Source organism: Stegostoma tigrinum, chromosome 33 (assembly GCF_030684315.1).
Source record: "Stegostoma tigrinum isolate sSteTig4 chromosome 33, sSteTig4.hap1, whole genome shotgun sequence".
NCBI classification, from domain to species: domain Eukaryota; kingdom Metazoa; phylum Chordata; class Chondrichthyes; order Orectolobiformes; family Stegostomatidae; genus Stegostoma; species Stegostoma tigrinum.
In genome coordinates this window covers 32,983,664-33,001,521 of record NC_081386.1, presented here as the reverse complement: position 1 = coordinate 33,001,521, position 17,858 = coordinate 32,983,664, and the positions used below count along the sequence as shown (strand labels likewise).

Genomic DNA, 17,858 nt, shown 5'->3' with positions numbered 1-17,858 from the left:
GCTGAGCGATTTCCTTTGGAATTCGTTGTCGACTTTAAGAAAGTAACTGCGGAATATTTAAGGACTTGTACATTTCCGTCCATTTACATTCAGTCGCGGTTTCCGATGTGCGTTAAAGCGTGCGTGTGTCATGTAAATTCATGACACACCTTTTCATTGAGAATGCGCCAAAAAAAACCCGATTGTGACAATTCTCTTTTCAATATTAAAGACTAAAATAAAACAACTGATGACTGACCCCACCCCCGCCTCCAAACCCTTTCCACTGCTGTGCTGTACCCACTCTGCGAGCTGCAATTTCAAGAGGATAAGGAAATCATTTTCAGCATCTTCACTCTGATAGAATTCTGGGTTTGTCAACCTCAATATAACCAAGTTTTTAGATTTCAAAATGTTTGATTTTTGAGCCAGAGTGCACGTCAGTTGGGATTCTTTGACTCTTTCCAACAATGTGAATAGATTTTGCTTTCGTTGACGCGAACTTTCAAGAAAGTATACCTTTTTCCACTTTATGTGCCAGGCGATTTATTTTCCAGGAGGCAGTACCGCAGACTGGGATTGAAAGCTGGCCGTTCAGAGCCCCCTGGCGGAGCAACATCCAATTACACGGTCTCCTCCAGCATCACAAACTGCCAACAACTGCCAAACCTTAAATAGACCATTTGTTCGCAGTAAACTACCCAGCCCTCAGGACAAGATCGACCACAGCCCTACACAACCCTGTGATGGTAACCTCTGCAAGACATGTCAGATCGTAGACATGGCCTCTACCATCACTTGTGGGAACACCATCCACCACTGGAAGGCAGATACTCATGTGAGGGAGACAAATAGGAGGCTGGAAGAACACAGCAGGCCAGGAAGCATCTGGAGGAAAGGAGCAGTCAACGTTTTGGGTATTACCCTTCTTCTGGACTGGATGTAGGTGCAGGGAGAGCTGCAGGTAAAGAGGAGTGAGAGGGGTGGAGGTGGAATGGTGATGACAGGTGCACACTGGTGGTAGGTACAGCCTGGCATGTCGATGGGACAGGTGAATCCAGTTAGTGGCTGAAAGAGAGGGTCAGTAGATGGAATGGAAGGGAGGAGCTGGGGCCAGAAGGAGGTGCTGGGCTGGGTGGGAAGAACATTTGAAACTGGAGAACTCAATAATGAGTCCTCCAGGTTGTAGGGTACCCAGGCGGAAGATACAGTCTTGTTCTTCAAATATATTGGATGTGGAGGCTGATGGGTGGAAAGTGAGGACAAGGGGGACCCTATCTTTATTATGTTTGGAGGGGGAATGATGAGTACGAGCTGTCGAGCTGGGGATGGAGGAAGCACGATGGGCAGCTCATGTGACTTAGCCAACAATGCCTATCTCAGACACTGCAGGCAGGATGTCCCGAGGCATGGTTTCTTGGCGAAACCGTGCAAATGCTATGACAACAGATGAATGGACACCACACAACAATCACCAGACAGGAATGTTCCCTCCCAGTGGGGGAACACTTCAGCAGTCAATGACATTCGGTCTTGGATCTTTGGGTAAATGTCCTCCAAGGTAGACTTCAGGATACACAACAACAGAGCTTCCAGCAGAGGCTGATAGTCAAGCTCTGTACCCAAAAGGACTGCTGAACCGGGATCTTGGGTTCATGTCGTACCACAGGTGACCTCACCACACTGTACACTCACATACACACACGCGCGGACACACGCGCACACACACATACACAGATCCTTTCTCATTCACACTGTCTCTCAAGCATGCACACACATGCACTCTCTCACCCTCACACACACTCTTTCTCTCTCTCTTTTATTCCCCCTCACACACATACATGCACACACACTGTCTCTCTCCACCCAGACACACTCAGAAACACACATACACACACACACAACACACAAATCTATAGAGTGAATTTTTATTTGCAAATACAGTCTATTTTGTTCAAAAAGTACAAAATTTATAAACAGTCAATCAATGTGGTGTTTTATAAATTCCTACTTTATTAATAAAACCAGTTTGACTCCAAACCAAAACACAAACCGATTCTAAACAAGGCCTCACATCTAACATGCATTGTCTGACCTAAAATGTCACTGATAAAACCTTTCATTCTCTCGGGACATTGACTTGAAAGGAATTTGGGGATTTACATATAGATTTTAATCAATTAAAACCTAACTGATTAAAGGTTTAACAGCATCTTAGGAATGTTTAATACATCCTCATCAGTGGTGTGACCCTTTACTTTTTACTTATAACTTCTGTGTGTGATACTACCTCTCTCACTAACATTTGAAGAAGGAGTAAGACTCCTAAAGCTTGTGTTTTTAAATAAACCTGTTGGTCTGTAACCTGGTGTCATGTGATTTCTGTCCTTGTTGACCCCAGTCCAACATCGGCACCTCGACATCATCAATTCTTCAACTTTATCCATGTTCTCCTTATTCTTTAACAGGATGCAGGTGTTGTTGGCAAGATCAGTGTTTGTTACACATCCCTAGTTGCCCTTGAACTGGATGGCTTGTTTTTTTTTAGAAATAAGTCATTCAAGTTTGTGGGCGACACTGAAGAGATGATGATATATTTCCAAATCAGAATGGTGAGTAGTTTAGGTGGGACATTGCAGGAGGTGGTGTACCCATGCCTCTGCTGCCTTTGTCCATCTCAATGGTAATCATTGCAGGTTTGGAAGGTGCTGTCTAAGGATCTTTGGTGGATTTCTGCAGTGCATCTTGTAGATGGTACACCTTGCTGTGATGGAGGAAGTGGATGTTTGTAGATCTGGTGCCAAGTCAGGTCAGGGAGCAGTTAAGCAAAAAAATGCTGGCCCAACCAGCAACACTCACATGATATGAAGCAAAATTATATAAGATCCTGAGCCCATAGACATCTGACTAAAGAGCAAAGAGTGTTGTAGACTGACCATGGTTACAAAAGAGAGGGAAGGAGATAAGTGGTCAGACAAATAAAACGACAGGACAGGTAAAGAAATAATTTCCTCAATGTTAACACCCTTAGTTCAAAATTAAAATGTGGTCCTTCCTGAGCTGGAAGCTCATCATAATCATTTCTCCCAAAATATTTCTAAAGCATTTTAATTCAATTAACTGTAAATAACCTAGTCCCTGTCCATAACATCAATGCAGAATGGTTGCAGCTATGTCTACATGAATAACCATTGGAACTCAATAATTAGCAAGAAATTACTACACTGCACTCTACTGAGTGGAAAGAAAGGCAGCGAGACCTGGCCAACAATGTAAATGAAGTGAACGACTGCATCTGCTGTACACAGTGTGGCTTCCTCTACATTGGGGAAACCAAGCGGAGGCTTGGGACTGTTTTGCAGAACACCTACGCTTGGTTCACAGTAAACAACTGCACCTCCCAGTCGCGAACCATTTCAATGCCCACCCTCCCATTCCTTAGACGCCATGTCTATCCTGGGCCTCCTGCAGTGCCATAATGATGCCACCCATAGGTTGCAGGAACAGCAACTCATATTCCGCTTGGGAACCCGGCAGCCCAATGGTATCAATGTGGATTTCACCAGCTTTAAAATCTCCCCATTCCCCCATCCCAAAACCAGCCCAGCTTGTCCCTGTCTGCCTAACCTGTTCTTCCTCTCACCTATCCCCCTCCTCCCATCTTAAGCCGCACCTCCATTTCCTGCCTACTAACCTCATCCCGCCCCCTTGACCTGTCTGTCCTCCCCGAACTGACCCATCCCCTCCCTACCTCCCCACCCATACTCTCCTCTCCACCTATCTTCTCTATCTATCTTAGATCTGCCTCCCCCTCTCTCCCTATTTATTTCAGAATCCTCTCCCCATCCCCCTTTTCTGAAGGGTCTGGGCCCGAAACGTCAGCTTTTGTGCTCCTAAGATGCTGCTTGGCCTTCTGTGTTCATCCAGCTTCATACTTTGTCATCTTTGTTTCATTTAATCCTGTTTGCGGAATCCTGGGTATGCCAAATAACCCGATTATTTACTTAATTCATGTGAAGATGCAGACTTCTACAACAGGTGGGACATGAACCCCCTCCTAGCTAAGGAGGGACACCAGAAGAAATCTCCAAATATCCACTTATAGAATGAATACCCATTAACACCCAAGGGTGTGGAGACTCTCTATAAATGAGTATAACTCTGCTGCCATGCTGCGGGCTATAAAAAGAGGAATTTAATTGGACTGAGATAATGGGAACTGCAGATGCTGGAGAATCCAAGATAATAAAGTGTGAAGCTGGATGAACACAGCAGGCCAAGCAGCATCTCAGGAGCACAAAAGCTGACGTTTTGGGCCTAGACCCTTCATCAGGTGGTCTCGGTCTGAAACGTCAGCTTTTGTGCTCTCGAGATGCTGCTTGGCCTGCTGTGTTCATCCAGCTTCACACTTAATTATCTTAATTTAATTGGACTGAAGTCTTTGAAATAAATATCGATTTTTCTTTTAAAAAAGGGTGTGGAAGGCCTTCAATTGAGGGTGAAATTAGATAGTTATACCAACATCTTCCTGTTTGCGGGGCTTTGTGTGGGTAATACCAGAATGTCGGACTTTCCTTCAATCTTTAAAGGATCAGAAACGAGAAATCTCCTTCCCTAAAGTTCTCGCTTCGTTCAATGTATAAACAAAGTATTGTGGATGCTAGTGATCTGAATTTTTTTAAGTGCTGGAGGAATACACGTGTTACATTACACTGGGAAGGCAATTTGGCCCATCGTGTCTGTACTGGCTCTATACATGAGCATATTGCCCTTACACATTGTTACAGATGCTGGTCCCACACAGCGGTGACAGCCTTATGTTTACGAGTCTCGTGTGGAACTCGGAATCCGCCAGAACTTTGCGGTTACGTTCTCAGAAAGCCATTTCTCAAATTTCCGTCTACCGCCGCCATCTGCGCGCGCAGCCCCCGTTACATTCGATTGCTACAACGCATTGTTACATTTCGCGTCACGTGGGTCGGCAGCCGGAATTGCGAACACAGCAAGCTCAGAAACTGGACATAAGTGAAATGAAACAGACTCCCCTTTCGCAGCAATGCTAGTGAAGTGAAATAAATATTCACAGAAAGCAAATTAGATAAATAGGAAATATTTGCGAGCCAGGCAGAGATTCACAATGAATGCCTCTCGCTCTTAGTAGCCCGGCTAGCTCAGTCGGTAGAGCATGGGACTCTTAATCCCAGGGTCGTGGGTTCGAGCCCCACGTTGGGCGTAGGTTTTTGTGCTTTAGTTTTTAATTTCTTCGTTAACTGTATAAATGCAGACAAAATAATCTCTTTCATTGCCCAAGATTTCCTCCAGCTTAAACAGTTTAATAGTTACGAACCTGTCTGTTTCGCTTTAGCCGACACTGGTGCTATCATGACCGTTTATGTGATAATCTGTTTCCAGGTGTCTTTGTTGTATTCCTTTTGACATTTTCCACCGTTTCGTTGTTCAGATTTGACGTTTTTCTTTCAAATGGTCTTTTGAATTTTCCAGTCTTGACTGTCAGTTTCGACCGGTTGGGGACATACCGTCGATTCAATTGTGTTGTTTTTTAATTTCACAATAACTGCGGGAGCCGAATGTAAAATGGGGAATTTGGGGGGAAGGTGTTTGATAGGTAAATGGTCATTTCTGTGAACAAGGAATTCTTTAATCAATTATTCCACTGATACATTCTCTGAGCCTGGTGGGTGGCCAGCTTACTTTTCTGAACGTATGAGGGGCGGAGAGCCCCAGGGTAAATTGACACCAGCTATCTATGGTCCCGAAGGGCTATGGCGACTTTAGCTTTATACTTCGATCATACTGTGCAAACTGAACACTAAGTTGAAAATTGTATCAGTAATAATGGGAACCCCACCACACCCGGTGTGACTCCCTTGTTCGCTCCACACTGCCCTCCAACCCCATCACACCCGGCACCTTCCCCTGCAACCGCAGGAAATGCTACACTTGCCCCCTCACCTCCTCCCTCACCCCTATCCCAGGCCCCAAGATGACTTTCCATATTAAGCAGAGGTTCACCTGCACATCTGCCAATGTGGTATACTGTATCCATTGTACCCGGTGTGGCTTCCTCTACATTGGGGAAACCAAGCGGAGGCTTGGGGACCGCTTTGCAGAACACCTCTGCTCGGTTCGCAATAAACAACTGCACCTCCCAGTCGCAAACCATTTCCACTCCCCCTCCCATTCTTTAGATGACATGTCCAACATGGGCGTCCTGCAGTGCCACAATGATGCCACCCGAAGGTTGCAGGAGCAGCAACTCCTATTCCGCTTGGGAACCCTGCAGCCCAATGGTATCAATGTGGACTTCACCAGCTTCAAAATCTCCCCTTCCCCCACCGCATCCCAAAACCAGCCCAGTTCGTCCCCTCCCCCCACTTCACCACACAACTAGCCCAGCTCTTCCCCTCCACCCACTGCATCCCAAAACCGGTCCAAACTGTCTCTGCCTCCCTAACCTGTTCTTCCTCTCACCCATCCCTTCCTCCCACCTCAAGCCGCACCTCCATCTCCTACCTACTAACCTCATCCCACCTCCTTGACCTGTCCGTCTTCCCTGGACTGACCTATCCCCTCCCTACCTCCCCACCTATACTCTCCTCTCCACCTATCTTCTTTTCTCTCCATCTTCGGTCCGCCTCCTCCTCTCTCCCTTATTTATTCCACAACCCTCTCCCCATCCCCCTCTCTGATGAAGGGTTTAGGCCCGAAACGTCAGCTCTTTTGTGCTCCTGAGATGCTGCTGGGCCTGCTGTGTTCATCCAGCCTCACATTTTATTATCTTAGTGAACACTAAGGGGTGATTTCACTGAGAGTTTAAGGATTTTGAAAGAGAGAATATGTAGAACATTCAGTTCAAAGAGCCACAACAAATCAGACTAAGGCAAGTGATGTGATAAAACAATATTTCAAAGGTTTGCGGAGGTTTAAGACTCCAATTAAAAGCAGTAGATGCTAGATCAATTATTTCAAATCTGTGAGCCTTAAATCTCTGTTAGCCAAATATTTCAAAGCCTAAGGAGCTAAGTAGATGTAAATAACTCTAAATAAATTATTTGAATGTGAACATAATGATTAGTAAATTTACAGATGACACAAAAATTGGAGGTGTAGTGCATGGCAAAGCTGGTTACCTCAGGGTACAATGGGACCTTGATTAGATTTGCCAACGGACTGATGAGTGGCAGATGGAGTTTAATTTAGATAAATGTGAGGTGCTGCATTTTGGAAAGGCAAACCAGGGCAGGACTTAAACACTGAATGGGAAGATCCTACCGAGCGTTGCTGAACAAAGAGACCTTGGAGTGCAGGTCCATTACTTTTTGAAAGTGAAGTCATAGGTTTACAGAATAGTGAAGAAGGCAATTGGTATGCTTGCCTGTATTAATTGGCACATTGAGTATAGGGGTTGAGAGGTCATGTTGCAGCTGTACAGGACATTCATTGGGCTAATATAGGAATACTGTGTGCAGTTCAGGTCGCCCTGCTATAGGAAGGATGTTGTGAAACTTGAAAGTATTCAGAAAAGATTTACAAGGATGTTGCCAGGGTTGGAGGGTTCGAGCTATAGGGAGATGCTGAATAGGCTGGGGCTATCGGAAGCTGAGGGGTGAACTTATAGAGATTTATAAAATCATTAGGGGCAGGGATACATTAAATAGACAAGGCTTTTTTTTCACCCAGGGAAAGGGAGTCCTAAACAAGAGTGCATTGGTTTAAGGTGAGAGATGAAATACCTGAGACCTAAGAGACAAAGGGTGGTGCATGTATGGAATGAGCTGCTAGAGGAAGTGGTGGAGGCTGGTACAATTACAAGATTTAAAAGGCATTTTCATGGATATATGAATGGGAAGAATTTAGATGGATATGTGCCAAATGTTGGTAAATGGGACTACATTAATTCAGGATATCTGTTGGCAATGGATGAGTTGGACCAAAGGGTCTGTTTCTGTGCTGTATCTCATGATGACTGTAAGAATATACACAAAGATTCAAGTTAGGAGAAAGGGAGGCCATTTTGTTCCTCAAGCCTGCTCCTTCATTCAATAAAATCATGGCTGCTGATCATGCCACATTCTTGCCTTTCCCTCATAACCTTTCACCCTACTTTAAGAATATTCTTAAGATTATTCAAATTCTGGGCTTGCACTGTGTCAAGGAGGATGTTCTAAAGACACATCATTGGCTTTTGAGTAATAAATTCTCCCCATCTCCACCTTGATATGGGTGACCCTTTATTTTTAAACAGTAATCCCTGGCTCTAGACTTCCCTCATGAAAGAAAACATCCTTTCCTCATCCACCTTTTCAAGATCCCTCAAGATTTTATATGTTTCAATCAAGTCGCCTTTTAATCTGTAAATTACAGATGCAAGCCTAGCCAGTCCAAACTTTCCTCATAAGATAACTCACTTTTTCCATGTATTTGTCTATTCAGTCATGTCTGAACTGCTTCCAATGCATCTATATCTTCACTTAAATAAGATAAACCATAATGGATGTGTTCCCACCAATGCACTATTTAACTAAAGCACAACCTCCTTACTTTTGTATGAGACTCTCCTTGCAATAAGCAACAACATTCTATTAAATTTACCAGTCATTTGTTATACCTGCATGTTAAGCTTTTGCAAATCACCCACTAGAACTCAAGTGTTATGATCCAATTAGAAAGAGTGCACCGATAATCGAGCCCCATAATTCCAGAAACCGATACAAATGTGTAAGTCTGTAATTAAACCATGCAGATGATCAATTTACTTGATGAAGTGCAATTCAGAACAGAAGCAATTTACACCCGGTTTTGTCTTTAAGAGGTAAATAACTCTATTTATTGTAAACAAACTCATTGCTTAACAAATGGCAAAAATGAATTATGAATATATTATTATGCAACATAAGCTATTTCCCTTTAAAAGCCCAAATACACACACGTTCATTCAAGAATCAGGTTTTTAAAAAAACAAATGGTTTTACACATTATCAGTGGAAAAATACAGACTATAAATTCTGGAGATCTAAGAGCACATCATGAGGTAGAATGAGTTGTTTCTCACAGTTCTTTTGATTTTGAATGTTGACGACACAATGCTGCCCACAGAGTGATAGTCAATCTTCAAATGTAATAGCCAGCGAGTGGGCTGAAGTCTTTTCTTGCATTGGAATTATTGCTCTGAAGCATCTAGAGATTTTTTTCAATTTTTTCACTTACACAGAGAATGGAGAGAAATATTTCTTGTGTGCAGGCTTCTAGGCATTTCAGCCTTTTATCTTGTAGGTCTGTGAAATGGTGACTTAAAAATAACATTCAAAGAAGCCTCGTGCCAATCTTACTCAAAAAGTATCCACCTCATAGCTCTGAAAAGTAACAGAATTGTATGTTATTAAAGTGTGCAACACATAGTCCTATTGATCATATTATGATTGCTTCACTGTAATTGATCATTCATCTTGTTGAACAACACTATGTATAAAATAGTTTGTTCTGTGGTTATTTCCAGAATAAGTTGATCTGACAAAATATCATTAAAGCATTCTGTGAGCCCCTGATCTCGGCTTTTTTTCCCCATCTGACTTTTTTTTCACCCTATATGTAGATTCCCCATGATTATTGTTACACCTTTATGAGAAGCTTCCATTAGTACTTCCTTTATACTCTGTCTTGCTGAGAGGGCTGTAACTTCTTGCCTTGGCATGTGACTTCTTATCTTTAACATTTCTCACACCTGTCCAAAGTAATTCCACATTCTAGGTTCCTGACTTAGGTCTTCAATACTTCCATTATAGAGCAGCCCCTTTCACCTTATCCTAACTACCTGTCCTTACAGGTACAGATGTATCATGATTTCATCGAACAGCAGCACTTGCTCAATGGGCCAAATTGTCTGCTCCTGATCCTGATAGTGTAATGAAGTTGACAACCCTGGAATCAATAATAAATAAAATACAAGGGTACCTTAGGATTTTGCTGGATAGATAAATATGGTCCATATGAGAGGAGATCTGATAGAGATGTTCAAAATCTTGAGGAGGACTGGACATAACATACAAGGGGAAATTGTTCCTACTCATAGAAGGATTGAGAATAAGATGGCACAGATTGAATGTAATTGGTAGAAGAAGTGGTATGAGAAAAACTTCCATCCGGTGAGTAATTAATGCTTAGAATGAACTGCCTGAGAATGCGATGAAGGCAGAATTAACTGAAGTATTAACAAAGAAGGTAAGATGGTAATTTGCAAAATAAGAATGTGCAGTATTATAAAATGTGCAAATGTAGCACTGAATGTGTTGCTCATTCAAAGATCTAGTACAGATACAATTGCTACCTGCGAAGGAGGTCATTGTAATTTAGATGAGGGAAATGGGCTACCCTATCCTGTCTTAATGAACATAGAATCATACAGCACATGACGCAATTTGGCTCAATCTGCCTGTGCTAGCTTCTTGAAAGACCTTTCCAATTAGTTGTGTTTTTTTTGTTCTTTCCTATGGCCTTGAAATATCTAATCCATAGAATTTAAACAAGTCCATTTGGATAATTACAGCTAAATCTGCTTTTATCCTCCTGTCAAGTAGGATCCTTCATTTATCTTGCAAACTTGTCAAAATGAGAAATGCGGAGCTGAAAAAGCACACAGCCGCTCATACAGAATTCAAAATCAGATGCTGTCTGACCTGCTGTGCTTTTCCAGATTCACATTTATTGAGTCTAGCTTCCAGCATCTGCAGTCTTTACTGTCTCCAAGATGAGAAATGTTTGTTGAGAGCGCATTATCCTAAACTTAAAATAAAACTGATCACATGCAGCATCCACAGTTGATATGATGAATGCATGCTGTTGGCCTGGCAGGCAGGATGTTTGTGGACGCCATTTAATGCAATATAAATATTATAATAGAAATTAAAATTCTCCTCATTATTTACTGGTATATAACTTGAGTATTCTTGATAAAAGACACACTTTGTTAATCATAGGATCCCTACAGTGTGGAAACAGGCCCTTAAGCCCAACAAGTCAACACTGACCCTGACAGCATCCCACCCTCCTAATCTACATACCCCTGAACATCACAGACAATTTAGCATGGCCAATCCACCTAGGCTGCACATATTTGGACAGTGGGAGGCAACCAGAGTACCTGGAGGAAACCCATGCAGACACAGGAAGAATGCGCAAACCCCACACAGACAGTCACCCATGGCAGGAAATGAACCCAGGTCCTGTTAGGCAGCAGTGCTAACCACTGAGCCACCATTTACAAATGTTAAGGATAACATAGGTTGGAGCTGGAGCAGGAAAGCTAACATTTCAGGTTGGGACCCTTCTTCAGAAATGGGGAGGGGGAAGGGAGGTCTGTTTTTTTTGCCTTGCAGTGACAAGATTGTCAGTTGGCCTTACAGTGTGGCAGATCTCTGCATTAAGAAGGTTACATCTATTAATACACCTTTTCTTTGCAGACAGGAAAACACAAAGGGCACTTGTTTCAATGCAACAAAACAGATGACTGTTACTCTCAGATGCAATCTTCAAGGCACTATCTTGACTAATCAGATTCAACATACCAGTTTTAAATTCATACAAAGCTCAACACTGATTGTCAGTCATCATTGAACTTGTGCATTCTCGATGGTAACACTTCAATCAATTGGCATCCACTTGCTAGCCAATCAGCATGCTTTATCTGACATAGTATAGAATTGTTGTTCACCTGCATGTTGACAGTCTTATAAATATGCTGATGAGTGAATGATGAAAAGCTTCAATGCAATGTGTTTTTTTTAACCAATACTTAAAATATTCTGGTTGGAAGCTACACTCAGAGTTGTTCTCAGCTCAGATTTCACACATGATTGAGCATCTGTTTCTAGCCTGACACTGCATTATAAACTTGAAGAAGTGCTGCATTTTTAAAGATGCTGTCTTTCTTGTAAGATATTAAAGAAGGGTAATTCAAGCGGACGTAACACCTCCAGTCACACAATTTTGAATCAGCTTCATTGGCTAGAAGTATTTTTCCCGTCTGTTAATTCAATATGTTCATGTGTTATGTTCATTTTTCAAGATTGAGCCAGGACTGCCTGCAGATTATTTCCCTGCCTATGGCATTAAAGCAAACTCCAACACTTCCTTCACGGGATGTGCACAAAGCTACACTTTCCCAGCAGGAGGTCACTATTATCAGCCAGGAAATGTAACTCCTGGCTGATGTTCATTTCATCTATTATCTTAAGATCAGATATGGAAAAGCACCTTAGAGCATAATAGAGTAAGAGAGATTTCATGGAAATGTTCAAAGTCATGAAGAATTTGACAGGAGTGAATAAAGTAGTACATTTGGATGATTGTTTGCAATTCAAATATGAACAGAATGGGTTCAATTCCTGCACAGCTGAGATTAACATGAAAATCCTGCCTTCTCAACCTCGCTCCTTGCCTGTGGTGTGGTGACCCTCAGATTAAACCACCACCATTCAACTCTAATAAGACAATAACCCTACAGTCCTCTACAATTGTAGCCATTTTTCCTTTGCTTTTACTTTTCCTTTGGGAGAAGTATCAGGAACCAGAGAACAGCAGCAGTAAGGTGATTGACTAGATGACAATAAGCAACATTTTGTGTTACACAGTTGCAATTTGAAATGCATTGAAATGAAAGGCTTGTGGGATAAGATTTTTATTTATTCTTTCATGGGATGTGTGAATCACTGGGTGGCTGGCATTTATTGTCCATTACTAATTGCTCGCGAGATGATGGTAGTGTGCTGCCTTCTTGACATGCTTAAGTCCATGTCATAGATCCAAAAGAGAATCGGAGAAATAGATCAAAGTATTTACAGGGCTATGTTTAAAGATGAAACAAGTGATATTATTTGGGAATAGTTTCTCCAGGGAGCTAATGTACACACAATGGGCTAAATGGCCTCCAGGTTTGCAGCATCTGCAGTCATGATGCTGTAATCTGACTTAATCACTGAAAACCTGAATTTTGAAACCTCTAAACTTGACTATTCCAATGCACATTTTGCAGGTCTTCAACACTGTAATTTGTAAACTTAAGGACATGTAACACACTGCTTCAGATCCTCACCTGCAGTTCATCCCATTCCCTGTAATTTACATTGTCCCCTCATCAAGAAATGTCTTGGTTTTAAAACTTTCATCCCTGTTTATAAAACCTTCCCATTGCCCTTCCAACACTTCAAAATACTTGAATTCCTCTGAAACTGCCATCTTACACATTTCCAATTATAATTACCACTGCTTAAGTGCATTCAATTGCTTAGGCCCCAAGAATTGTAAACCTCTCCTGTCACCTCTCTGTCTTGCTTGTCTCCTTTGAGGCACTCATGTTTACCCTCTTAACTGCACTGACCTACTATCTCCTTATGCAACTTGGTGTCACTTTGTGTTTTGCATAGTCTCTGCAAAGCATCTGGGATGTTTCATTACATGAAAAAGCTTTATAAAGTCATGAGGGACATAGATAGGGTGATAGCCAGGGTCTTTTTTCCAGGGTAAGAAGTCAAAACTAGCGGGTAAGGGCTTAAGGTGAGACAGGAAAGATTTAAAAGGGACCTAAGGGATAACTTTTACATGCAGAGGGTGGAAGCTGGTACAATTGCAACTTTTAAAAGGCATCCAGATGGGTACATGAATAGGAAGGGTTTAGAGGGATATGGGCCAAATGGTACTGGATTTTAGGATATCCAGATTTTGGTTTCGTGCTGTACTACTCTCTGACAGTGTTCATGTTCTGAACTCCACTGAACTCAGCATTGAGTCCTGAAATCTGTAAAACGTCTCAACAGAAAATAAGATGTTGCTCCTGCAACTTGCTTCTCTGGGACACTGCAGCAGGCCTAGGATAGAAATGTGCACAAGAGAGCAAGAACGTAAATTGAAATGGCAAGCAACTTGCAGATCAAGGGTCATTCCTACACATAGTGTAAGGTACACCACAAAACAATCACCCAGTTTGCGTTTAGTTTTTCTGATGTGAAGGAAACTGTATTGTGAATAGAGGAGATTGAAAAATGTATCGCTAAATCTTTGCATCTCCAGGATGATGAGTTTGGGATCTGGGGGACTGAGATGATGAAAAGGTAAATGTTACACCTTCTGGTATTGCATAGCCATGTGTGTGGTGTATAGTGAAGAGGCTTCTCTTGTTCACTTGGTCCATCTGAGTCTCCTCTTCCTTGGCATTTTCATTTCTATTTCAGGGGTAGATTGACCACCAATATCCATCACACCCACAGTTACTTGACTAACCTCCTCATGCCCTGCTTCTTCTAAAGAGTCTATTCCATTCTTAGATTCTGCAACTCTGTCACTCTGTTCCAACTTCTGGGGGTGCAGGCTCTGAAGTGCCTTCCTTTTTCCTCAACAGAGGAATTCCACACCCCACAATTTAGTTGACAAGGCCGCAAGCTGTGTTGAACCCAATGTCCCACACTTCTACTCTCACCCAGAACAGTGACAGAGTACAGAAACATACAGAGCAGTAATTGCTGGAGAAACTTGATTGCTGTTTTTCTGTTTTGTTTTGTCCTGGTGAACTTGCTGTCAGAAATGCAGAAGCACCCTTCAACTCAACTCCCTCGACTCAAAACTTTGACTCTTTTTCTCTTTTCACAGATGCTGTCAAACCTGCTGAGTTAACCCAGTATAATAAAACAAAGAGCTGTGAGGTCTGAAGGTCGGAAATACAAACAAGAACACCAATTCACGTCTTAAACTTCCTCTAGCACGCTCCCTGTATGCCAATTTCAAACTACAACTCCCAGAGCCCCACCGGACAGCCGCGCGTGCGCAATGAGAGCACCTTGGCCGGGGCGTGACGTGTTTCGACGACGGGTCACGTCGCCCCGATGACGACCCGCCCCCCTCCAACCCGGTACGTCGTGTTGCTCGGCGCCCGTGCGAGAGCAGACCGGGCCGCGATTATGGTGCGGGGACAGAGGGGCAGCACAGGCGCTCGGATTTAGCACGGAGAGACGGTTTGACTTGATGGCTCCGAAACCGGACCCTAGACCCAAATTTCAGGAAGGTGAGCCCCCCGCGGGGATACGGCGATTGGGAGGAGGCGGAGGGGAAAAATGGCGCCGGGGCCCGGCTCCTTCCCTTCCCCCACCCACTCCTCAGTGCGCATGCTTGGAGGGCAGCCTCCCTTGGTACGAGGGGCTTTGCAGGCGCCTCAATGGAGATTTTGCAGCTGGTTAGACTGCTAGATGTAAGCACATTGTACTCGTTCCTTACCCTTTGTACACTTATTTGTGCAGAGTATAATCGCGCAGAATGTTTCCTCCGCCAATTTGCATGTATGTGTGTTGTTTCCCCGTAATCCTCTTCCTCTCCTTATTCCCACCTACACCACCGCACCCCCCCAACGTTTTCAGCGAAAGTCAGATTTGTGCCATTTTTGTCTTTGGTTTCAATGGAGCAAGTTTACATTTGTGCTGACAACTTTGCAACGACTTGCTCTATGTGCAGAATGCAACGAACCATTTATTGCAATGCACTTTCCAAGGGGTTGTCAAAGGAATTGCTTCATTGGCCGTGCCCTTTTCCACATCCGTGAGGAGGAGGTATGTAAGTTAGTCTGGCTAAACGTGCTTAACGTTGCTTTATTTGCTGAAACCGTCTATTTCTTCTTGTGGCAAAAGAGACTTTGCACCTTTCTATCTTTGCTTCGACCATGGTTTCTCCCTGGAAGGAAATCTGGAATTCGAGGACTTCTACGTATTTAGTGAAACTGTCCTACCTTACTCGTGACCTGATTAAAATATAAGCAAGAAGACATAAAATTATACTCTTGTGTTGTATGACTGCCAGATGGGAAGTGGTTGTAAGGCAATATACAAGTCTGGATTGTGTTTCTACTTTACACCACTTGTGTCTGCATTGGCAAATACAGACATAAGATTGAAAAAAAGGTAAACTTTGGAATTACGTAGCAAGCTCATTAGCAGCTGCAAAGATAGCTTCATATTTTGGGTGTAGACTCTTTGTCAGAACTGTTCTGACACGGAGTCTCCATCTGAAACAGCCTGTATTTCTTTTTTTTCAGGTGCTGGTGAATTTGCTGTCTAGGTAAAACAGAATATGCTGGAATCATTCAGCATCTGTGGAGAGAGGTAGGTAGGGCTGATGCATCAGGTTCATCTTTTTTAATCACATCTTAACATTATTTGGTTTTAGCTGTTTACAACTAAATGTGTAGTAGTTTGGATTGTACGCGAGTCAAGTACATAAAGGCAGAGGGAAAACTGAAGTATAATAGAACTACCACTCCAGAAGGGTAACATTGTGATTGGTTTATGAGAAGTTGTTAGAACTGCATGCATAGGAATTTTTATTGAGGGAAGGAGTTGCCGTGAAGAAAAATGGGACAAGAAAATGAGAGGTTGAAATGGGCCAGTTATATTGATGTAGATTCCTCACTGGCTTAACAGCCATTGCTTTGCTTTTGAAGTGTGGTTACTATTGTCATTGGCTACCATGTTTTCCTAAATGAGTGCGGGACCAGAAGTTGGCAGAGCATGTTGACAAAGTGGTTTTAAACATAATTGGGATGCTGGACATTGTAAAAATGAATATGTAGTGTATAAAAACAAGTTATGATTATTTTTTATGCAATACTGATTTAGTTTCAGTTTGTCTGTTATTTGGCTCAGTGTCAAACTCTGCAAAGGATGGGATGGCATTAATGAGGGTGTAGAAATAATTCATGTGGATGGTTCCAAGGATGAAAGATTTCACCTGTATTGATAGTGTGGAAGATAGGACTATTCTTGTAGAATAAAAAATTAGGTGGAGATTTGATAGAGGTGCTCAAAATCGAGTTGTTTTTTCTTTATTCATTCATGGGATGAGGGTGTCACTGGCTAGGCAGCATTTATTGCCCAAAGGGTGGTTGAGACTCAGCCACATTGCTGTGGGTCTGGAGTCACATGTAGACCAGATCCGGTAAGGATGGCAGTTTCCTTCCCTAAAGGACATTAGTAAAAATTTTCCAACAATCGACAATGGATTCATGGTCCCCATTAGACTCTTAATTTCAGATTTTTAAAAAATTGAATTCAAATTCCACCATCTGTCATGGCGGGATTGGAGCATGTACCCAGAACATTATCTGGGTCTCGCAGTTAACTGTCCAGTGATAATACCATTAGGCCATTACCTCCCCATTTCAGGAGAGAGAAACTGTTCACATTGGCAGAAAAAAATCAGAGGGCACCAATATAAGGTGAGTAGCAAAAAGAATCTAAGATGACATAAATATATCTCTTTCATGTGTGCTAAGGAATTGGAATGAACTACCTGAGAGAGTGTAAAGATTGGATTCAGTTTTAATTCTCAAAGGGAGTTGTAATGGACAAGAAGACAAGAAAGACAAAAACTACTTCAATGAACAGAACTTGTCGGTCTCAGTGGTGCAGAAGGATTTGGGGGTTTGAATGGTAGATGAATTGCAGAAGGGTGTGCTAGTATAGCAGATGAAGCCATATGTGGAGTACTCTGCCTGATTTTGAGAAAACATATACTTGCTTCAGAAGTGGTTCAGAAAAGGTTCACTTGACTCATTCCTGGGGTGAAAGGCTTATTTTATAAAGAAAGGTTGAACAGATTATGCTTTTATTAATTAGAGTTTAGAAGAATGAGGTGATCTTATTGAAATACATATGAGTGGACTGCATAGATTGGATAGCAAGAGGATATCCCCTCTTGTTGCGGAGACTAAAACTAGGGGACTCGTTTTAACAGTAAGATGTCTGCGTTTTAAGACAGCAATGGGGAGAAAGAGAAAAAAAAACTGACTTTTGTTAGTCTGTGAAATTCTCTTTCTCAGAAGGTGT

At 42.5% G+C, this 17,858-nt stretch overlaps 1 protein-coding gene and 1 non-coding gene across 6 annotated transcripts in view; both read left to right on the top strand.

Moving 5' to 3' along the window:
* The first annotated feature begins 5,139 nt into the window (after positions 1-5,139).
* trnak-cuu (transfer RNA lysine (anticodon CUU)) lies at positions 5,140-5,212 on the top strand. Its single transcript has one exon. It is a non-coding gene; the product is annotated as a tRNA-Lys (tRNA).
* Positions 5,213-14,866: 9,654 nt separating this feature from the next.
* morf4l1 (mortality factor 4 like 1) overlaps positions 14,867-17,858 on the top strand; it is a 59,671-nt gene continuing 56,679 nt past the window's right edge. For all 5 annotated transcript variants that reach the window (XM_048562813.2, XM_059639185.1, XM_048562815.2 and 2 more), the window contains exon 1: positions 14,867-15,049. In XM_048562813.2, the coding sequence (XP_048418770.1) occupies positions 15,010-15,049 (40 nt within the window). In that variant the 5' untranslated portion in view covers positions 14,867-15,009. The remainder of the gene's footprint in view (positions 15,050-17,858) is intronic.